This window comes from Desmodus rotundus, chromosome 5 (genome assembly GCF_022682495.2).
Source record: "Desmodus rotundus isolate HL8 chromosome 5, HLdesRot8A.1, whole genome shotgun sequence".
Lineage (NCBI taxonomy): Eukaryota > Metazoa > Chordata > Mammalia > Chiroptera > Phyllostomidae > Desmodus > Desmodus rotundus.
The window spans coordinates 145,791,037-145,815,728 of NC_071391.1; the positions used below are offsets into that span (position 1 = coordinate 145,791,037).

The 24,692-nt window shown below is 36.4% G+C and overlaps 1 protein-coding gene across 3 annotated transcripts in view; it reads left to right on the top strand.

The window, feature by feature from the left end:
• The window catches only part of STRN (striatin), an 83,699-nt gene that overhangs the window by 10,364 nt on the left and 48,643 nt on the right, over positions 1–24,692 (top strand). For all 3 annotated transcript variants that reach the window (XM_045189329.3, XM_045189328.3, XM_024552647.4), the window contains exons 2-3: positions 11,115–11,218; positions 17,015–17,088. In XM_045189329.3, coding sequence (XP_045045264.2) covers positions 11,115–11,218; positions 17,015–17,088 — 178 coding nt within the window. The remainder of the gene's footprint in view (positions 1–11,114; positions 11,219–17,014; positions 17,089–24,692) is intronic.

Sequence of the window (24,692 nt, forward strand, 5' to 3'; positions counted from 1 at the left end):
AGTACAAGGAAATATTTTGATATTTTTCTTGTTCTCTCATGTTCTGAGTCAATGTACAGGGCTGAGATAAATTTCTAATAATCTTCCAAGGATTCAGTTTACTTTCTTTGGGAAAACACTCTGACCTCCAGACACAAGGAAGCTTCATGCTTGTATGTATGAGAGAAACTTTGTTATCCAACACCATCCAGACTGGGGGTAGGGCAGTGAATTCAAAAGGGTGGTTAAGATGATACTTTAAATTTAAGTTAATATATATATAAGTGCACAATCATTTGCCAGTGTAAGACCAAGCCAACTGACCCTTCACATTTTTTTTTAGAAGGCTGATTGGAGATCTGTGTTGACTCTCTTGAATTATGTACAATTTTAATGCATTTATAATACATATAATATATAATACATATACAGTTGCTCATGATTTCTGGTTTTGGATTTCCTTGAGTAAAGCACAAAGTGCAAAATCCTAGGTTTTTATGACCTTTCTCCCCTTTATCGTCTTTTTCAGTTGTCTCACCCATACCTAATTTGACAGCAATATTTTCAGTAGATCTCCTTTATTGTCTTGTCTTTCCGAAGCATTCACCTAGTCTTCTTCTTGATACCCATGTTGTATGGCTTATATAATATTTAATTGAATTGTCTAATCAGAGTAACAAGTGCACATGTCATATACAGGTTTGGAAGGAAACCAGTTGACTTTTGGTAAGCTTATATAACATTGCTGTGGGAACCCAAGTGTATGGGTGAACTATAAAGAATAGCCTGCTCTACGTGTGAGTGTTTAATATGTGCTCTGGGCATAGTTTTACAAGGGGCCTAGAGAAGACTGGTTAATCCATAGGCTTGGTTAAGAGAGAATTAGTGGTGAGGACTTCAACTGTATCTCAGTTATACCACCTGTCTCACACTTTGTGTGTTTGTTTCCTCACTAGGCTGTGAGTCACTTCAGGGCGTTTTTGTTTCCCTTGAGTCCAGTAGAGTGACTGACATGTAGTAGCTGCTTAATAAATGGTTCTTGAATGAATCATATATTAGGTTATGTTGTTACTGACTGTGTATTAAATATATGTTTGTATATGTATATCCTGTCTCCCAGCTAAATTGTGTTCTTTTTTAATTGTTGTTCAATTACAGTTGTCTGCATTTTCTCCCCACCCCAGCCAAACCCATCTCCTTCCCCTGCCTCCACCCTCCCCCTTGGTTTTGTCCATGTGTCCTTTATAGTAGTTCCTGAAAACCCCTCTCCCCACTCCCCTCTGGTTACTGTTAGATTGCTCTTAACTTCAATGTCTCTGGTTATATTTTGTTTATTTTTTTCTTTTGTTGATTATGTTCCAGTTAAAAGTGAGATTATATGCTATTTGTCCCTCACCGCGTGGCTTATTTCACTTAGCATAATGCTCTCTGGTTCCATCCATGCTGTTGCAAAGGGTATGAGCTCCTTCTTTCTCTCTGCTGCATAGAATTCTATTGTGTAAATGTACCATAGTTTTAAGGGCAGGTATTATGTCCCAGACATCTTTGATATTTACAATGTTTCTTGTAAATGTACAATATTATGTTACTATGTAGAGAACAGTCTATCCCTCTTGCTGCTAGCTAGTTCTGCCTTATGATTTGCACTGGTAAGAGCCTTTTAGAGCAAGTGGTAGAGCATTACCTGGGCCTTGCCAAGTCATTCTGACAGAGCTCATTTCAGGGATGCCACTGGCTTCATAATTGCAGCTTAATGTTAGTTGTAGCAAATGGTGCATGGTTTGGGTAGTTGTGAGTGTAGGTTTGTTTCCCTTTGGTGTGTTAAATATGGACTGCCAAGAAATGTGTTTGGCATCATGTCCTGAAAAATCTTTAAAATCAGTGTCATGTAACATTATTTTTCTTTTCTAAAGCTCATATTTTCAAATTTTATACACGTTTCTTTTAAATAGAAAGTGAATTGAATATTTTTCTATGAAGATACATCTTATTTTAAATAAAATATAGTTATTATTACTTTACATTCTACATTTCTGATTTTGTTTATAGTTGCATTACCAATATTTTGTGATTTTAAAGCTTTTTAAAATTCTGCTTCTTTAAATAAAATGGAAATGCCTCAATTATTCAGAATTTAGAATGACAGTTCTGACTTTCTTATCACTAAGTGTGCTTTCTTCATTAAAAATTAAAGTTTAGCTTTTTAGATTCCTAAAGCTAGACAACTGAGAAGCACAAAATGCTAAAATATGGAAATATTAAAGTTGTCAAAACCTCATAGAAAATTTATCATTGAAGTTTTAAAAAAATCTTTTTTAAGTATATTTTATTGATTATGCTACTACAGTTGTCCAGTTCTTTTTTTCTCCGCTTCATCCTCCTCTGCCAGGTACCCTACTCTCTGCAGCATTCCCGCCCCCCTTAGTTCATATGCATGGGTTGTACATATAAGTTCTTCGGTTTCTCCATTTCCTATACTATTCTTAACCTCCCCCTGTCTATTTTGTACCAACTATTTATGCTTCTTATTCCCTGTATCTTTTCCCCTACTCTCCCCCCTTCTCCTCCCCGCTGATAACCCTCTGTGTGACCTCCATGTGATTCTGTTCCTGTTCTAGTTGTTTGCGTAGTTTTTGTTTTTGTTGCTTTTTTAGATTCAGTTGTTGATAGTTGTAAGTTTGTTGTCATTTTACTGTTCATAGTTTTGATTTTCTTCTTTTCCTTAGATAAGTTCCTTTAACATTTCATATAATAAGGGCTTGGTGATGATGAACTGCTTTAACTTGACTTTATCTGGAAGCACTTTATCTCCCCTTCCATTCTAAATGATAGCTTTGTTGGGTAGAGTAAACTTGGATGTAGGTCCTTGCCTTTCATGACTTCAAATACTTCTTTCCAGCCCCTTCTTGCCTATAAGGTTTCTTTTGAGAAATCAGCTGATAGTCTTATGAGCACTCCTTTGTAGGTAACTGTCTCCTTTTCTCTTGCTGCTATTAATATTTTCTCCTTATTTTTGATCTTGGGTAACTTAACAATGATGTGCCTTGGTGTGTTCCTCCTTGGGTCCAATTTCTTTGGGACTCTCTGGGCTTCCTGGACTTCTTGGAAATCTGTTTCCTTCACCAGATTGGAGAAGTTTTCCTTCATTATTTTTTCAAGTAAGTTTTCAATTTCTTCCCCTGCCTCTTGTCCTTCTGGCACCCCTATGATTAGGATGTTGGAGCATTTAAAGTTGTTCCAGAGGTTCCTAAGTCTCCTCAGTTTTTTTAATCCTTGTTTCTTCATTCTGTTCTGGTTGGATATATATTTCTTCCTTCTGCTCCAAATCATTGATTTGAGTGCTGGTTTCTTCTCTTCATTATTGGTTCCCTGTATATTTTGCTTTACTTCTCTTAGTGTAGCCTTCCTTTCTTCCTTCATGTTGGCACCGAGCTCAATCAATTCTGTGAGCATCCTGATTACCAGTGTTTTGAACTCTGTCAGATAGGTTGTCTGTCTCCTTGTTGCTTAGTTCTTTTTCTGTAGTTTTGATCTATTCTTTCATTTGGGCCATATTTCTTTGTCTTGGTGTGCCTGTTAAGTTGTAAGGGGGTGGGGCCTTAGGTATTCGCCAGGGTGGGTCAACCCTCTTAGTTGTGGTAGTGGTGCTGTCTGTAGGGGAAGGGTCTGAGAGGGAACAATGCCACTTGCTCGCTCTGCTCTACCCCCCCTTTCCAACGTACTCTCGTGTGAGACTGGGAGTTTTCTCCCGCCTTTGCAACCTCTACAGGATTTTATTGCTAGAGGTTTTGAGTCTTTAGTTTCCTGGTGAGCCAGCCCCTCCTCCCTTGTGCAGTCCTCTGGGCCCACCAGGAAGCTCATCTCTGCCCCCTCCTACCTGTTTGGATGAATGTTTCTTTAACTCCTTGGTTATCAGAGTTCCATGCAGTTTGCTATTCTGGCAGTAATGGTGGTTATTGTTTTTAAAGTGGTTATTCTTCTTTTGGTTGTGCAAGGAGGCAAAGCGTTTCTACCTACGCCTCCATCTTGGCTGGAACGCCCATTTTTTAAAACTTTTAATTGCCTTTTCTGTTATTTATTCATATTTCAAAAAAGTGTTCTTATACTACTTCCTCCTTGCCAGTTTTAAATAATACCTACTAATGTTATATCTGGCAGATGAGGATTTAGCTATATTATACCCTTTTACTTCTTGGCTCTACTTCCTATCCCCCTACTATATCAAAATATTTAAAATTAATGTTTATTATGGAAATATGCATAAATAATATCCACTTATGAGCTAGCCAGTAGTATACTACTGTTGTTTCTTTTCCTCTGCAGCTGTTTTTTTCTGTAGAGTTAATGATTACCTCATTTTTTTCATGGCTTAATTTTCTTTGAACATTGCTCTACTTTTTTTTTTTTCTTTCACAGACTTCAGTAGCCTTTAAATACAAATTTATATGTGGTCAAAATGACCCAATAGTTTCACAGGTCCCTTACCCCCTGTTTAAAACTGTTGATTTTATTCCTAGAGTCTTCCTGTCTTGCTCTAGTGTCGGCAATTTGCTATTTAGATCTGTGAGCCAGCTCTTAATCTAAAACTTTGTTTGGCTTCCCTCTGTTGTTAGAACTCTTATGTTCTCAGTCCCATGTCTTCTTTTTAGTTTGTCCTTTTAATGGTATTGTCTATTGAGCAAGAATGTATGGGAAAGAAGGAATGTGTGGGAATGTATGTTTTGGAAATTTATGTTCTGAAAATGAGTGAGTGAATAAGAAAAATTTATAATTGAAAGGAATGTTAGGTAAATGAAAATAATTACACAGAAACTTTATGAGGAAATTTCAGAAAAGTCACTAATTTATTAAAAGATAAGGCTAGCTGTAGAGTTTTAATGCCAGAATAAAATATATCACTTCTGTACTTGACTCCAGAGTTAAATAGGCATCCCACTGTATTTTATTTGTATAGTCACTACTTTTGTCTATAATTGTTCTTCTGGTTCTAGTTGCACACAACCTATGCCACATATTTTTTATTCAGCATACATGTTTCATTCACTGGACTGTAAGCTCTTTTTAATTTGTTTTGTCACTGGCAGTAATGTCCCTAATTTTGATTTGTGTGTGTGTGTGTGTTTGTCTATTGTGTAGTAGGGGAGGCTCTGCTGTTTACCTGGAAGTGCTAGAACTGTGGAAAGGTATTATGATTGAGCAGCTTAGGGCCTGTGGTGTGGAGGCTGGTACTAGAACGTTCGTGAATCTGGGTTTTGGCATTAGTGATTCATATTTTCATTTAGCAGATGTTTTTCAAGCACCTACTTCATGCCAGGTCCTGTTGTAGGCACTGGAGAAGCAACATTGATTAAAACAGATCCTTCCTACATGAAGCTTAAGTGGTGGGGGAAGACAGATAGTCATAAATAAATGCATTCTTAAAACGTTAGGTGGTAGTAAGTGCTGTGATAAAGTGTGGTAAGTTGGATATGGAGTGCTGGAGAGGGTCGAGTGTGGAAGAAGGGCTTTGCCAATGAGATGCCATTTGAGCAAGACCTGAGCAGGTGAAATCAGAGGAAAGAGTGTTCTAGGCTATTGTTTTTTTTCAGCATACAGTCATTGCCTCTAGCCAGCCCTTCTCCTATAGACAGTGTCACAACTTGGTGTTATCAAACTTAAGCATCTGAATCACTTGTTAAAGTGCAGCTTTCATCTGTGGGGCCCACCTTCAGTTTCTGATTCAACAGTTCTGGGGTGGGGCCTGAGAATTTGCATTTTCACATGGTATCCTGGTGATGCTAATGCTGCTACTCTGGGACAACACTTGGAGAATCCAACTTACAGCATCTGTGGCATCTTAGGTGTCCAGAAATAAAGCAAATAGGCCAACAGGAACGAGGAGCAGAGCTGTTCCAGAACCGCAGCTCTTTACCTCACAGAGGCATGAAATCTTACAGAGATGCTCAAGCTGACAGACTAGTTAGTATACACTAGCTTTTTTGATTCTCTCCCAAGTTCTTTGTTTATTATTGTGTTTTTAGCTGTATCCTGATGAGAAAATAAAATCAGCCATTCTCATTCAGTCAGTAGCATGTTTGGGGATCACCTACTACATACCATGGTCCAAATTGCTGTTAGGAAGAATATAGGAAAGACAAATAAAACCAAATTCCTTCTCACAGTGCACTTCCCATCTAGTGAGGATACAAGACCAGAACTCTTATGTATGCAAAAATGCTAAGATGAGGCCTTGGGGTCACCTAAAAATGAGGCTTTGAGTCGTAAATCTCAAATATTCAAATGTATTCATTTAATGGTATTAACTGATTATAATTTTAATTGGCATTTCTCTTGCATGTGAGATTGAACGTCTTTTTAATATGTTTCAGCCTTTTGTATTTCCTTTTTATCAACATGTTTTTTTCTATTAAGTTCCTGATCTTTATGATTTGTAGGTGCTTTTAATATATTAAGAAAAGTAAACTCTTATTATTTGTGATATGACTGTTTTCCTATTTCTTTGGATGTTTGTTGAGAAAGAATTGTCCTATTTCTCATGATAGTTGCTAAGCAACTTTTTTATTGCCATATGTAAATAATTTTTTTGAGGTGAAATTTATTAGTCTTTTATGGCTTTGGGTTTTGTCTTATTCTCAGAAAGGCATTCCTAACCCTGAGATTATTAAAAGAAAAATAAACTGTACCTTTTCTTCTAATACTTTGGGGTTCCTTAAAAATTTTGTGATCTATGTAGCATTTGAGTTGATGTGAGAAATAATTTTCAGATGGCTGCCCATCAACATTTATTGAATAATCCCCACTTTCTCCAGTCATGTGCTGCAGTCTCCCCTTTAGCTTTCTCTAAATTCCTATATATATTTGGGTTTGTTTTTGGATTGTCTGTACCATGTATGTTTCTCTGTTTATGTGTCGGTAACACTTTATTCTAATTATCATACCACTTTTGTTATTAATATAAATGGGATTGTTTTCTTTCATTATATTATCTAACTACTTGTTTTTATAGAAGCCCATGGGTTTCAATTTATTATATTTACATGTAGCTACTTTATTAACATTCCTCTGTTTTTATAATAGTTCATTTTCTTGGATTTTCCACATATCCACTCATATTATTTACAAATAAAAATAACCTTATTTCTTCTTTTCTGTTTTTAAACTTATATGTTTTTCTTCTTTTCTTTTTTTAAAATTGATTGTGCTATTACAGTTATCCCAATTTATCCCCCTTTGTCCCCCTCTACCCTCCACTGAGAGTCCCCCCTTTTGTTCATGTCCATGGGCCATTCCTATAGGTTCTTTGGCAACTCCATTTCCTGTACTTGCTCTTAACATCCCCCTGCCTATTCTGTAGCTACCAATTTGTAATTCTTAATCCCTTCACCTTTTCCCCCATTCTCCAGACCTCACACCCAACTGGCCATCATCTCAGTGTTCTCTATATCTGTGATTCTGTTTCTGTTCTAGTTGTTTGCTTACTTTCTTAGATTCAGTTGTTGATAGTTATATGTTTATTGCCATTTCAATGTTCATAGTTTTGACCTTCTTCTTAAATAAGTCCGTTTAACATTTCATGTAATAATGGTTTGGTGGTGATGAACTCTTTTAGCTTTACCTTGTCTGGGAAGCACTTTATCTGCCCTTTGATTCTAAATGATAGCTTTGCTGGGTAGAGTGATGTAGGCTGTAGGTCCTTGCTTTTCGTCACTTTGAGTAATTCTTGCCAGTCCCTTCTTGCCTGCAAAGTTTCTTTTGAGAAATCAACTGACAGTATGGGAACTCCTTTATAGGTAATTCTCTGCTATTCTCTTGCTGCTTTTAAGATTCTCTGTTATCTTTAATCTTTGTCATTTTACTTCTGATGTGTCTTGGTGTGGTCCTCTTTACGTCTGTCTTGTTTGGTACCCTCTGTGCTTCCTGGACTTGCATATCTATTTCCTTCACCAAATTAGGAAAGTTTTGTTTATTATTTTTTCAAATAGGTTTCCAATTTCTTGCTCTTTCTCCTTCTGGCACCCGTGTGATGTGAATGTTGGAACGCTTCAAGTCGTCCCAGAGGTATCTTACACTATCCTCGATTTTTTGAGTCTTTCTTCTTGCTGTACTGATTGGATGTCTTTTTCTTTCTTATGTTTCAAATCATTGATTTGATCTTGGCTTCATCCACTCTGTTGTTGATTCCCTGTAAGTTGTTCTTTATTTCAATTAGTGTATCCTTTGTTTCTGCCTGGGTCTTTTTTATGCTCTTGAAGTACCCACTGAGTTCCTTGAGCATCCTTTTAACCAGTGTTTTGAACTCTGCATCTAATAGATTGCTTATCTCCATTTTGTTTAGTTCTTTTTCTAGAGTTTTCTTTTGTTCTTTCATTTGGGCCATATTTCTTTGTCTCCTCATTTTGACAGCCTCCCTGTGTTTGTTTCTGTGTATTAGGTAGAGATGTTTGGACCCTGTGTCTTGGTAGCAAGGCCTAATGTAGTAGGTGTCCTATAGGGTCCAGTGGCACAGCCTCCTCTGTGTCCCAGGCTGTGTACTCAAGGTGTACCCTCTGTGTGGGCTGAGTACTCCTCCCTCTTTTGGATGAGTCTTGATTGCTGTCAGCAGGTCAATGGGAGGGATTTACCCAATCCAGACAGTTGGTGGGACTGGCTCTGACCCCTGGCTTGCAACTATCTCCCTCCATGGCTTGTGGAGGTGGTTGGGTGGTGCTTCTCTGTGGTGTGTAAGTGTCTGCTGGGTATGCAGGCTCTTGGGTTTCCCAGGTGGTGCAGGCCAAGATCAGTATCCACTTGTGTTCTGTCTGGGGTCCCTTGACATAAGCTATAAAGTGATCTGCAGCTGGCTGCTGCTAGTGCTGGGCCTGGGGCCATTCAACAAGAGGTGCAGGCTGCTGGGCTCAGCTGTTGCTCCTTTGAGTGGGTTTAGGAAGGTCTGAAGCCTGCACCTCACCCAGTCCTACATACATAAAAGCCACTGTTACCAGTTTGGGTGGGCCCATAAGTTGGATGAGGCAGACCCTTAGGTAATTGTCAGGGTGGGGCTTACCGTGTGAGCTGGGTTGATGGAGATTCAGATGTGGTGCCACTGCACTGTGGTTCTGTATGGGGGAGATATGATGGCTGCTGTCTGCAGTTCTGTCTGGGAGGAAGCTTTCCCCAGCTCTTGTCCTGGTGCCAGACACTTTAGTTTCTCCCTGTATACCACTGGTGCCCTTCAAGGTGCTACCACTGGTGCCCTTCAAGGTGCTACCCTGGTGCTGGAGCCCAGAGGGAATGAGTCTGAGTGAGTGAGTGTGTGGTGTAAGGCCCTTTAAGGGGAGAGGCCTGAGAATCCCTCAGATTCTTCTGCCGACCCAACCCCCACTGGTTTTTACAGCCAGAAGTTATGGGGACTTAATCATCCTGGCGCTGGAACCCTGTGCTGGGTGGTCTGGTTTGGGGCTGAAATCTGTCATTCCCGGGATATCCCTTTGTTTTATATCCACCACAGTTGAGTTTGGGATCTGCTGGTTCCATGTTTCCACCCCTCCATCTTTCCTACCTGTCTGGATGAATGTGGTTTCTTTAATTCCTTAGTTGTTTCATTCAAACTAAGTAGAAGTAAGCTTAATGGCTTGCTCTCTAAAACTTAGTTGGACAGCCCCCACAATTCCTTAGGATTGTGGTAAGGTCACCATTTAATGCAGTTCTTGCTTAATAAAATGCAAGATACTGTAGAAATATAAATAACGTTGCCTGGGTTAATGTAATAAAAATGGGAGGGGAAAGCATGTGGGAATTGTTAGTTAGCCTTGATGGTCATTAAGTAGACCTCCTGCCCTATTCTCAGTAGTCTTATGAGTTACTTTAGCAAATTAAGTGTTTGTGACATAGTTTCAATTCCATAAGTGGAACATATTTCAATCCTAAATGTGTTTTTTTTTTAATTTATTATTTTAGAGAAAGAGAGAGATTAATGGAGACTGAGAAACATTGCTTTGTTCCACTTACTTATGTATCCATTGGTGGTTTCTTGTATATGTCTTGACCAGGGATCAAACCTGCAGCCTTGGCATATTTGGTCAGCACTCTGACCAACTAAGCTAACTGGCCAGGGCCTAAAAGTCTTTTTAATTTTTCTGCAGATCAGCTCTTTCCTAGCCCTCTGTTTCACTGAAGACAAGAATTTTACAGTTTGTGTCTTGTTAAAATGTAGGGGTTCTATTTGTTAGTACAATAATTCTTTAGGAGGAAACTAAAGAGGGCCATTATCTCTTAATTTTCCCTTTTCCAGCTTTCCCTTTCTTTTTTTCCGGCATATTAAGTGGGAGGTGGGGCTGGAATGAAAGGTGGAGCTTGAGGAAAGGCAGCTATTTATTGTTTGTAGGGGAGGTCCTGGGTAAAGTCTCTTGACAAGGATCCATCATAAATTTAAATATATGGTGAAGCTCGGAGAACTTTTACTTTGCAAGGGTATTATAAGAACTCATGATTTCACTTATAATTTTTTTTCTTTCCCCATCTTCACTTTTTATAAAAGAGAAAACCCCTAATGCTTTGGGAGACAAACTCTTGAACACACTATACTACATACTTTGCATATGTCTGCATTTATTGGTTGTTTTAGATTATAGACTCTTAAGGATGTGGACTATACCTTGTGACCTCCCTAGCCTGAAATAAAAAGCATATAGACGTCCTTTTCTTTAAAAAAATTAATTAAACCTTTTTTCCAGTATCCAGCCATACATTTTTAAAAGATTTCATTTCTTTACTTTTAGAGATAGGAGAAGGGATGGAGAAAGAGAGGGAGAGATACATCAGTGTGCAAGAGATACATCAATCAGTTGACTCTCGCATGCCCTCCTCAATTGGGGACCTGGCCCGCAACCCAGGCATGTGCCCTGACTGGGAATTGAACCAGTGACCTTTTGGTTCGCAGGCTGGCGCTCAGTCCCCTGAGCCACACCAGTCAGAGCTTAAACCCTTTTTTTCTTGCAGTCAGTGCCTTTCTGTGCACTTACGTAGTTTGTGACAGATAGGCAAAGGAAATGTTTTTGCGTCTAATTGTCCTGTCTTCCAAATATTCTTTCTTAACTGAGTTTTTAAAAAAGCTTATTTGGTCTAAACTGAGTTTTATCTTTCTTTTCCCTACCCAGGCCCAGATTGCCTTCCTTCAGGGGGAAAGGAAAGGTCAGGAAAATTTGAAGAAGGATCTTGTGAGGAGGATCAAAATGCTGGAGTATGCTCTTAAACAGGAAAGGTAATTAATATAAAGGAGAAGATAGTTTTAATATTGGAATAATTTTTCTGTCATCCCTAAAACAAATCCAAATTTTAATACTTCATACTTCTGAATTCAGGAAGTATCATCTGTAATAGACATTTATAAATGGTTGTAATATGTTAATTTAATTGTATTAACATTTAATATTAATGACCAGTAAACTGATTTATGTGATTTGAAAAATTATAGCAACATTTTCCCTGTGTTCTTTCTTAAGAAACATATACTTAACTGAACTACTAATATCCATTTCTTTACAGAATTGAAATAGTTTTTGAGTTGTGAAGGAAATTTTATAATGCTTATAGCCCTTTTACTATTATCTGATATTATTCAATTTGATGTGTTTTCTTTGGAAAAAATTTTCTCTGGCAGACTATATTAAGAATCTTTTTATAGATGTTTTGGTATTTTGTTCCTTTGCTATCAGCTATTGATATTTCTCCAGGAGCAAATCTTACCTTTCTAGTTTGCTAGTGTCTGAGATACTCAATTAACTAAACTTGGGTTTTAAGTCAAGGATACTTCACAGATGAGAGTTTCATGTGATTTAGGTTCATTTACTTTAACGGATGATGGTCTTTGGATTTTTGTGTATGTCAGCAGTGCGAAATAGTTCTTTGTTTTGAGTACTTGATAGATGTTATTGAAATTCTCTATTTTGCCTTATTTTTGGTGATCACATGCATTTCTCATTATTTTGATGTTGATTAATGGGCTGTTTGCAACACGACCACAAAATAACATTTAACAGATGATATTTATGAATATCAAGAAACAGAAAACTTTATTAGAACTTGTGTTCACCCTCATGTAGCATCTTTAAATAGCATAAAAGATTGAAAACAGGTTGACTTCTTAGTGAAAAATAAGTGATTCATTTCCTTTAGAAGTTGATTGAAAAGAACACTGTATTGGAGAGATGGGAAAAATACTTTTAAAAGTAGTAGTTTGGGAATGTTTGATGTTTTAAGCTATCAGAGTTATAGGCATAAGCAAAGAGAGAGTAATATTAAAATGGCAACTATTTATTAATTATTATGTACCAGGCCCTGAGGCTTAAGGACCAAATGACTGGGTAGAGTTGTAGAGTTAGGTGGAGCAGTGCTTCAGAACTCTCAGGTGTGTCTGATTCTGAAGCCTGTACTCTTACTGTTACATTATAGTATCTCGTGAGATGGAAGAATTGAAATATACAAATACGGTAACCAAGAATATTGTGTGTGTGTGTATCTCTTCTCATTAAACATGCTAGTCTATGCATCCAACTTAAGCAATGTGGTGGGGCTGAGTATAAACACAGGTCACAGTCCTTGCCCTTATGTGCTTAGAGTAACTGGAAATGGACTTGGAAACCACAAGGTGCAGTGCAGTCTGATGGGTGCTCTGGGAGAGGCCTGTACAGGGTAGAGTGGAGTCACAAAGGAGGGACTATTTCTGGTTATTTCTGTCTGGCAGGTGGAAGTAGAAAGGAGGGTGTAATTAGAGGAGGTGAGACTTGAACATCATTATAAAAAATAGTGTGTTTGGCAGATAGGTACGGTTCAGGAAGTAGAAAGGATATGTTTCTTATGGAAGAAGCAGTTTGGTGTGTCAGAAATTTGTAATTACTGTGTATTGGAGGGGAGGATGTTAGTCGTTATTTGATAAGTGATCATGGAGAGCCTAACTAAGAAATTAAAACTTTTATCTTACACATAATAGGGAATATTGAAAATTTCAAAAACTTTAAAAAATAACCTCAAACTAATAGAAGTTGCAAGACCTATATACCATTTTCCCAGATTCATCAGTCTGACCACATTTTTAATATATTAATTTCATCATGCACACTCTAGCATATTGTTTTTTTCCAAATCATTTACTACTTAGTTGCAGACATTACGTCTCTTCTCCCCTAAATTATTCTGCTTATATTTCCTAAGAGCAAGGACATTCTGCTGTATAATTACAGATTATTATCAAACTAAAGATATTTAATATTGGTATTATCTAACATAGCCCATACTCATATGTTCCAATGACATCTTCATACCATTTTTTTACCAAATGTCCCAATAATGACATTTATAGGGTTTTTTTCCTTGTCCACAATCCAGTCTAAGAATACATATTGCATTTTAATTGTCATGTGATTGAAAGGTTTTAAGCACAGAGTAGTGTGAAATAGATTTTAGAAAGATCATCCTGACCTCAATGTGAGGGATGGACTGGAAAAGTCTGTTAATATGGGCAGGAAGATTTTAATCATGTATGATGAGAAATGATAACATAGTAGCTGCAGGAATAGAGGAGGCGTCAGCTATGAAACATTTTAATAGATAGAATCCATAACAGCCTGGAAGATGATTGGGTATAAGGGATGAGGAAGTAAGATAGTAAGATAATTTAAGAATGATTCTCAGCTTTCCAGCTTGAAGTGTGAGTTTTGGAAGTTATCAAATGAATTAAGGATAAGAATTAAGAATTAAAGGTTTAAAGGCAAATATGGGAGAGGATTCATATGCAGACATGTATACATCAATATTGTAGGTAAAGACATAGGAGTAGTTGAGAAAAGAACAAATATTGTGGGGAGAGAAGAGAACTACAAGAAATGGAAATGTTTGAAGAAAAGGCAGAGCAAGAAGACCCAACAAAACAGTGGTTGGAGAAGGAAGGAAAGAGCAGTGTATTTGAAGCAAGCTAAAGAAAGTGGGGGTTATGACAATTGCAGACTCCAAGTAAACCATATACTAAAAGTAGTCATTTGGATTTGCCAGTTAGGAGTGTCTTGGTATCCTTGCCAGAACAGCTTCAGTGAGGTAGCAGGAACATAAACCAGATCACAGGAGATTGAGGGGTGAGAAGGATAAAAAAATGGAGACAGCTATAGCTGCTTATTTTTCAAGTAGTTTACTTTGGAGAACAGAAGAGATAAAGAACTGGCCTGGTCTAGGGAAGATTTTTTTTATTTTAAGCTAATGGGATTCTCCTGGAAAAGAGTACCTGATTTTGTATCAGGAGTTTTTGAAGTTCATGGAATGATTTGAGATTATTCCTGATGTAATGGCTCTACTGAAGTGTAATAAAGGAATACAAAAGCATTTCTTTGTGAATTAGAGCTCTTAAACATTTCCATATCCATTGGACTCATTTTTTAAAACACAGATGTTATATCCTGCTTAAAAATATCTGGCTAATTCCAAAATTCTTCTTAGTAAAACCTTTTACATCTAGGCTCCTTTCTAGTCCTACACACACACACACACACACACACACACACACACACACACTCTCTCTCTCTCTCTCTCTCTCTCTCTCTCTCTCTCTCTCTCTCTCTCTCTCTCTCTCTCTCTCTCTCTCTCTCTCCTAGCTGCTTTTTGACCCACTTCATTTTGTTTGTTTTTTTGTTACACTTTGAGGAACTTTAAGATGTTCCTTCGGACAGAAATACTCTCTGCATGAGTTCATTTGTCTGATTAGGAAACTAATGGTGTTTTGAGGGTTAGCTAAAATCTCATGTGTTACCTTCTTTTTGGTACTTCTCCTTGACACCACCATTGCCAGAGTTAGATAATTCCTCATCTGAGTTTCTGTAACAGTTGATGTAACTCATAGCCCTCACTCCACAGTGTGCTATAATTAATTGATTTACATTTCTGTCTCTTAGGCATTGTCTTGCCTCCACCCTTATAACTGATTACAAGCTGCCAGTTATTTCCAGCAGCCAGTACAGTGCCTGGCATATCAGGAGAATTCAGTAACAGTTCATTAGAGTTAACCAAATTATTTTTAAGGGAACAGAGTTTGTAAACACAGCAGTTCTGTACTTATTTTGTCTTTGTCTAATTTTTTATAAAGTGTTAGTTCATAGTGTTTTATTTTTATTACATATATTTCATAGAATATTTTCTATTCCTTTTTGTAGCTGTTGCGATTCTCCCTAAGACCACTAGAATGCACTATAGTACAGTATTTTGTATTTGAAAATATTTTTCTTTATATGTATATAACAAAAATATATAAACTAACTCCATAACATTTTATTGCTACTTCTACTCGGTTCTCAGGCCAGTTACTTTCAATTGCTGTTTTGACTTAGAGGAGGTATTGTTACTTTGAGTCAAATTAATGTCTATAAATCTTACACTCTTACAATTAACATTAATTACAAATACATTGAAATAGACTAGGAGATGTTTAGTATGGTGATAAAATATTTGATTAAGAGAAGCATTGGAGATAGAGAAAAAGATGTTCTAAATAATTCGGGACAAACAATTTTTTAAAAGAAATAGATGCATATGGTTAATTAGCCAAATAACACAAAGTAGTTTTGCTTTTGGATCAGTTCACTGATTTCCCTTCCAAAAGGAAATCTTTTTAACTGATGTATTATATATCATGTATCCTTCCAGAAATATTCAGTGCATATGAAATATATATAACATACATATAAAACACATATGTACACAGTATGTTATACTCTTTTTTTCCCCTTAGCTTAGAGATCAATCTATATCAGCAAATATTCTTTTTTATTTTTAATGGTTACATATTATTACAAAACATTTTTTATATATGCAAACATAAAGACTAGGATAAAAAATACTGATGTACCCATCACCTACCCTAAGAAATAGAACATCAACTGTCTATAATTTTTATAGGTTTTCTTAAGATTCCCCTACATATAAAACATTGATTTTTTTCTGTTATAACTGCAAAATGATATGAAGAATTCTAGTACTTCATACATTTGAGCAAACAATTTTCATTTTCTTTGTACTTACCTTGAAATATAAAAGCTTTATAGTAAGTGCTCGACTAGGTTTTTATAAGGGTAGAAATAACTTTCAAAAAAATAACTTTCAAATTTGTGTATATTACCCTTTCATTACTACTTTAGTATTTAAGTTTTCATATTATTGTTATTAGTGTTACTATCTCAGTCTCATTATATTGAATATTTATTGTAAATGACTTCAATATTTTGGGGAAGCAAACAAGTTAAAATATACTAATACATTAAGTAAGTATGGCCATTTTTACTTAGCCTTAAACATTTTTACCTTATCTAGATTATTTTTCTGATTTCAGGTAGTTAAATCTGCAATGGTTAAATCAGGTTAACCAGAAATAATAACATACATATAGCTTTTAAAAGAAGATAGACAAGAATTCCTGTTCACAGTTCTTCTGAGTTTGTCCTGAAAAGGCAAAGGATACTTTGACTACTTAAAAAAATTTATTCATTCCTGCTAGAATATTTTATTCAACATTCATTATTTGGGCTGGTTCCCCTCTACCTCCTTTGGATTGTTAAATATAATACATATTTGGCAAGTCACAATTGCCTGACAAGGCACAGAGTATTATAGATTGTTTTTCTTTTTAAAAACTAAATTTTGAGAAAGGTTAGTCTTTTATAATTTTTTTTTACAATCCAAACTTATCTGCTGCTTTTGATAATAGAATTACACTCTGGTAGTCATCAAGAAAATTTAAATACAACAAAAACTAGAGTATTAGTATAGTTCATTAGTAAGTGCAGAAGGAAGATGTATGGTTCTGAGTGTTAGTCCTTTATTATAATAATAGCACTTGACTTTATAACAACAAAATAATAATGGCGGATGCTTTTGTATTATGGCTTTGACACCTTGGAAAGCTATGAGCCTTTGAAAGTTAGCTAGGACTGCTGCATACTGATGACTACTCCTATTACATATCTCAAAGTTTATTTAAATATGTTTTAAGATGGTTTGTATTTTCTCATTTCTTTGTTAGAGCCAAATACCACAAGTTGAAATATGGGACAGAATTGAATCAGGGAGATATGAAGCCTCCAAGCTATGATTCTGGTAAGCTAATTTTAAAGGAAGTTCAAGTGATTAAAAAGAAGTTAATATCCAGTATTTTGTAGCAACAATATTTATAACTGCAAATTAATTTTTAGTTATTTGCATATTAGTTAACTTTGCTGACCCACTTATATTTTGGCACTAATCATGTAGTGTCATTTAGATCCTTTTCCACCACCTTCCTTTCTTTATTCCCTTCCCCTTTCTCTTAGTTGCCCATTTTCTGCTTATGTTTTACACTTACTGGAAGGATCAGAATTCATGGGGTAATATGCATCAAATAACCGATTCTTCCTGGGTCTCTCCACTACTTATGAGAACTTTGAGATGTGCAGTACAAAGTACATCATGCCCTGAAATCCTCAGAGAAATAGTAGGAGCTGTGGAGGTAAGAGATTTGTATTTGGAGCACAGGAGAGCTCCTTGTTGCATAAACCTAATCCCTCAGTTTCAGGTGTAAAATTGTGTTTGGACTTTTTCACCCACTGCAGACTCTGTAACCAGATCATCTTTTTTTTTTGTAACCAGATCATCTTTTTAACAGCTGAAACATTTATTATCTTTTTGTGTTATTTCTTCTTTTTAAAAAAAATCTTCACTTGAGGATATGTTTATTGATTTTTAGAGAGAGAGAAAGAGGGAGGAAAACATCGATGTGAGAAAAAAATATCAATAGGTTGCCTTCCAACTGGGGATGGAACCCACAACCTTTTGGTATATGGGATAATGCTCTCCAATCAGCTGAGCCACCTGACCAGAACTATGTTATTTCTTCTTTTTCTTCTAACTTTCTCTTTACCTTACCAAACAATACAAAAATAATACCTGTAAACAATCAGATATTAAGGAAGATAGATATAATTTACTTATTAGTAGGTGTAAGGGAAAGGTAAGACAAGTTGTTCAAAAGTTATCACCATGTTTCAGGTGAGTGTGTATCTGACAATTTCAGATTAAATTCATGGATCAAATATCTGAAGATATCAACTATTATTTATATCATTTACTGATACCTGCCTTGTACCAGGGGCTTTATGTACATTAACTAATTCTTAAAATAGTTATTCAATAGAGATAGTATTATCCTCATTTTAACTATGTGAAATTTAAACTCAGAGAAGCAGAGAAATTTACCCAAGGTTAAACAGCTATTAAGTAATGGGAATATGGATCAGAGGCCAAGTCTGTCCGACTCTAGAATTCATATTCTTCCCATTTTACAACACTGCTTCTATTTTTGACAATATATGAAAGAAGTTTGCAAAGTAAGTTCTAAATGTGCTAATTTTATAGTTCAGTGTAGTAATGTTATTAAATGCTTCCACAGTTGAATATTGAATCCATGAAAATGAGAGTGATACCCGATGACTGGCATATTTTTTCTTTTGCTTTTTAATTGTTGTATCTTTTACTTTGGTGTCTCTTTTAACTTGAGGTGTACTTAAATTTTTAAAAAGACAAAAATATATTTTCTTTTATATCTAGACTATTTATTAAAGACTGTCTTAAAATTAAAGTATATTGCCTAATTTGAAGGAGTGATTTTAGTCAGTACTTTTACATTAAAAAGTTTATTTCCTAATTTTTAGATCAATTTAGGAGGATAAAGACCTATTTGCAATATATACAACATGTTTATAAATAAACATTGTGGTTCAGTAGGAAAAGTTTGGGCTTTGAAATCAGATACTTATAAGTTTGACTGTACTCTTAATACTCTAAATACCTGTGATATTACCTAATCTATCTGAGGTTGCTCCATTTCTTATCGGTATACTGGGAAAAATTCTGGAAATAATTCCTAACTCCCAGGTTTATTTTCTTACTATACAGTACCTAGTATCACTCCATCTATTGATCTTTCAAACTACCTGTTCAGGTTACAAATATGTAATATGTAATATGTGTCACACCCAGCACCAAATTTTTTGAATGAGATGATTGGATTTTTACAAAGGAGATAAGAAAAAAAGCGATTATAATAAAACGATATGTGTAATGGGGAAGGTATTAGGTTTTGTGTTACAGAGTAGCACAATAGCAGGGGAACCAAATCCATTCTTATGTAGTCAAGGAAGGCTTATTGCAGGAAGTGATGGTAAAGTTGACATCTGAAGGACAAGTAAGAATTAGAGAAAGCAGACTGGCTAAATATTTGTTAAATGAGAGGTGGGAGAAAGGTGGAGTATTAGCGGGAAAGCTTCTGAGGTAAAGAAGATGGCACATTTGAGAGATGAAATAACTCAGTATTGGGAGGGGGGAAATAAGCATTTATAGATGGCAGCTAGAGAGTTAGCTGGGGAGGGGAGGAACAGATGGTAAAATATGTTAAAAGGTTTTGTAAATTATGTTAAGGAGTTTACACATTGTTCTAAGAATTATGAGAAGGCATTTGAAGGACTTAATTAGGATGCTTGTGCTCAAATTTGCTCTTTGCTCTGGAAGATGGATTAGATAGGGAGTAGTAAAATTGGAAGTATGAAGACTGGTTAGAGGACTGTTAACAGCCACCTGGGTAGATGGGGATGGTTACCTTGCAAGTGTACTAACAATGGAGTTGAAGGGAAGTGGATGTGTTCAGAAATATTTAGGAAGTAAAATCTATAGGAATTCTTTTTTTTTTTTTGAGGGAGTATCCTCTTTTTTTAAGGATTTTATTTATTTTTAGAGAGAGGGAAAGGGAGGGAGAAAGAGAGAGAGAGAAACGTTGATGTGAGAGAAAAATATCAATGAGTTACCTCTGGAACACAACCCAGTCGGGACTGAATCAGCAACCCAGGCATGTGCCCTGACTGGGAATTGAACCAGTGACCTTTCGCTTTGCAGGTCAGTGCTCCAACCAACTGAGCCACACCGGTCAGGGCAGGAATTAGTTCTCGTTTGAATGTAGGGGATGAAAAAAAGGAGGATCAAAGGTGACTCCCACACTTCTAATTTAAAAAACTAGACTAGACAGTGGTTTGGAAGATGGTGGGTTCACTTCTGGATTTGTTAGGCAATCAGGTGAAGATGGCAAGCAGACAGGTTTGTGGGTTTGGAGCTCAGGCCGGTGGGATGGGTATGATACGTACATTTGAGAGGCTTCACCATTTAGTGCTGATGGCACTAAGGGTCACTGGAGTGGAAGGATCACCCAGAGATTTTATGCAGAGTGAGAAGAGGACTTAAAATGGAATCCTGAGGGATGGCAACATTTAAAAAACTGATAAAAAATAGAAACCTGGAAAGGAAATTCATGAGGGTTGTCTTAATGGTAGGAGGGAAACCAGTGGAAGCCAAGTGAAGAGACAATTTGCAGAAGTAATGACTCTTCAGCGTTACTGATTAATGTTTGAAGGGCTGAAGAATATTTCTAGGATTTAGTGACAGGTCACTGAAAACTTTATTGCGAGCAGTTTCAGGAGAGAGGTGAGGACAGAAACATAGACATGAGTGAAAAATGAAGACTAAGTGTAGTCAACTTTCAGGAAGCTTAGGTTGCGAAGGTGAAGGGGAGAGATTAGAAGGCAACAGCTGACAGGACACTAGGGGTCAGGCAGTGTGTGTGTGTGTGTGTGTGTGTGAGAGAGAGAGACAGAGAGAGAGAGACAGAGAGAGAGACTTCTTAGAGGAGGAGCAAATAAAAAGGAGAAGGTAGAGATATAAAAAATAGCAAGGTATCTGAAGAAGTGCTAGGGGTTGGTTGGGTTCTGATCATAGCCAGAGAATGGCAGGAGGAGCTTGTCTTTTACTGTTACCCAGAGAGAATATAGCAAGTTAGGTGATGGGTTTATAGGTTCAGGTTTCACTGTGTTGGTGGGTAATTAATATGATAGTTTTATGTGTGAGACAAGATTATCTCCTAAGAGTGAGTGAGAGGTTTACAAAAAGTAGAGAAGGTTTATTATGAATAAACAGCAGGACAAATGGGCTAGGAAATGGTAGGACCGAGAAAAGCTAAGGTCTGGTTAAGGTGTGTGACCATGAGTCTATACAGAAGCACTGGTCTGTACACTTGTTAAATAGAGTGAAAATAGTTAACAGTTGAATTCATGGAGAGACAAGGGGACAAGAAAATTGAGTACATTGGCAAAAGAGTGGTCGAAGTGATAGACTGAACTAAAACTCCAGAGGGAAGGAAATGAAGATAAAAGGAGCCTAAATGGCTAAGAATAAGGGGATAGGTTATGATCTAGAACAGGTCAGCACACTTTTTCTGAGGCCAGATAGTAATATTTGGGCTTTGTAGGCCATATGTTTGCTGTTGCAGCTACTCAACTCTGTCATAACATGAAAGCAGCCACAATATATAAATGAGTGAGAGTGGCAGGGCAAATTTGACTCACATGCTGTTATTTGCTGGCCTCTGGTCTAAAGTTCAGCAAAATAAAAGAATTAGTGAATTGGGAGTATTGAACCCGAAGGATATGCTCAGAGAGTGATTTCACATCTGTGACAGTTCTTTGTAATGACAAGATCTAAGGTATGACAGCTAGAGACGGTGGTGGTTATTTGAGAAGCTCAAGTGGATCACGCACATGAATGTGAACTGCACTCAAGAGGACGTAAAAGTTTGGTTGCAGAGGAGGCATGTGAGCCTGGTTTGGAGCGTTATCAAGGGATTTTAGATGACAGTGACACAGAAGGGACTAGGAGAGGAGGGTAGAAGATGGTATATCCAAATAAGGTGAACCTTAAAGAAGCAGGGGGTTTCCCATTCTTGTTCTGTTATTCATTTACTATTTCTAACACTGACAATGAGACATTTTCTAAACTATTTTCCACAAAAAATTAGTTTCCCCTCTGACTTTTTTGTTTTTGTTTTGTTCCACTTCCACACCCTTATGTTTTCCCTTTAAGAGAATATTACCCCAGGTTATGTTAAAATCTATTTATCTTCCATATTTTAGTTTCTCCTATTTAATATTAGAAGCCAGATACTTATTAAAAATATTTTTTTATCCAAAGTGACAAATTCAGCCTTTTAACTGAGATGTTAGACCGTTTACATTTAAAGTGGCTATTGATGTGGTTAGATTTAAAGCTACCACCTTGGCATTTGTTCAATCTGTCCTCTATTGCCTTTTCTTCTTTTACAAATTTCTTTTGGATTAATCTAGTAATTTTTATGATTCCATTTTGTCACTTTTGCTGGTCTATTAGCTATATAACTCTTTGTTACGTAAGTGGTTGATTTAGGTTTTATAAACTTACTACAGTTTATCTTTAAGTGATAATATACCACTTCATGTGTCATATGAAATATTTACTTGTAACAGTGTACTTGCATCTATTTGTGCAGTTGTTATATTTATGTTATAAACCACATACTACATTATTTTTGTTTCAGCAGTTAATTCTCTTTTAAAGCGATTTGAATACTATACAGAGTATACATTTCCAGTACTCATGTTCCCTTGTATGGATCCATGTTTTCTAGTATCATTTCCTTCTGTTTTATTGAGGACTTTCTTTAACATATCTGGTAGTATGGGCTGCTGACAATGAATTCTTTCAGCTTTTGTGTCTTGAAAAAGTCATTATTTCACTCACTTGCATTGTTTCTGATGAGAAATATCTTCCCTTATCCTTATCACAGTTCTGGTGTATAGAATGTGACTTTTTTCCCTGGCTACATTGAAGATTTTTCTCTTTATCTTTAATTGGTTTTCATCAATTTTATTATGATGTGGTTTGATGCTCCCTCCTCTGCACCCAGTGTTTCTTGTTGAGTTTATTGGATCTGTGGGTTCATAGTTTTCATAAAATTTGGCACTCTTTAGCCAATTTTTCTTCGGATACTATTTTTGTTCCTCTGCCTGTGGTGTGTTCTGGAAACTGTCGAGGAAGTAAAGTGGAACCATTTCAGGGCTCACCTGTTTGTTTCCTTTCCCTCAGAGAGCCTCTCTCAGACATCACTGTCCTTTCTTGTGTGATGCGCCTTAACCATTGTTTCATCTATTTGTTTTATACTTGTTTCAAGCAGGAGAGTAAGTTTGGTCCTTGTTACTCCAAGTTGACTAGAAGTGCCAGTCAAATGCTTTTAATATTACCAAGAAATACAACTCTTATCCACTTTAAAATCCTCACTTTTGTATAATGTCACTTTTTGAACTTGATAAGGTAAAAATGACTTTGGTAGTTGGTGACTACTTACTAACCATTGGGAGTTCTGTTAGTGTAGCCTTGATAAAGTATAGAAAAATCAAGTTCACATATGCAAGAGTTTTTTGGGTTTTTTTTTTCTTTAAGCCTCAGACTTTTTTGTTGTTGTTGGTAAATGTCAGATGTTACCCAGGGAATGAGATTTTATCTCAATATAAGAATATACTTATTTTGTTTGTTTGTTTCATAAATTACTTTATTGTTGTTCAATTACAGTTGTCTGCATTTTCTCCCTGCCACTTCCCCCTACCCCAGCCAAACCCACCTCCCTGCCTTGCTTCCATCCTCCCCCTTGGATTTGTCCATGTGTTCTTTATAGTAGGACACATGTGGGTTTAGTATAGTTCCTGAAAACCCACAATTTACAATAGCCAAGTGCTGGAAGCAACCTAAGTGCCCATCAGCAACTGAGTGGATCAAAAAACTATAGTACATTTACACAATGGAATTCTATGCAGCACAGAGAAAGAAGGAGCTCCTACCCTTTTCAACAGCATGGATGGAACTGGAGAGCATTATGCTAAGTGAAATAAGCCAGGCGGTGAAAGACAAATACCATATGATATCACCTTTAACTGGAACCTAATCAATGAAAGACAAAAGTAAACAAAATATAACCAGAGACATTGAAATTAAGAACAATCTAACAATAGAATATGCTTTTTTAAAAGAGTTTGAAAATACATTCTTATTTGATTTGGTTTAGTTTCTTATTAAGGAATAATTTATATACAGTACTATTCATTTTTTTAGTATTTTCACAAATACCTGCAGTCTTTTTATCACTGCCTTTTATATTTGACCCCTTCACATCCACTCTAATCTCCTGGCAACCACCAACCTGTTTTCTGTTTCTGTAGTTTTGCCTTTTCCAGAAAGTCATATGGATTCCAAAATCACACAAAATGTAGCCTTCTGATGCTAGCTTCTCTCACTTGGCATAATGCATTCGAGATCTCTGTGGATGTGTATCAGTAGTTTGCTGCTTGTTCCTATCAATAGTCCCCTGATTGGATGCACCACGCTTCGGTAATATCACTAGCTGCCAAACTAGGGAAAGGCAGTTTGACGTATACCTGAGGATGGTGTAGAAAGGATTTAGGTCTGTTCTAATGGGGAATTAGATGATCTCAAACATGCTATCATATCTGAAATTTTTAGTTTTTTGAAATGTCGGTTTAAATGTTCTTACTTGGCAAGTACAGGTTGGTTACTCACTTGACTTACGAAGGGAACATATTGGGACATACTGTGTTATGCACAGTTTCTGAATTAGTGGGTCAGTGGAAACAAGATACATCATTTTTCATTATTATTGAGACATTTGTTTTTGCCTTTTTTAAAAAAGGAATGTATACCCTCTGATGTGATCCCAAAGTAATTCTCTTTTTGAGTTAACTTAGTCCCCCTGACTTCCCTTTCCACCCTCTCTTTACTCTACTGCTATTTCTTTGGTGTAT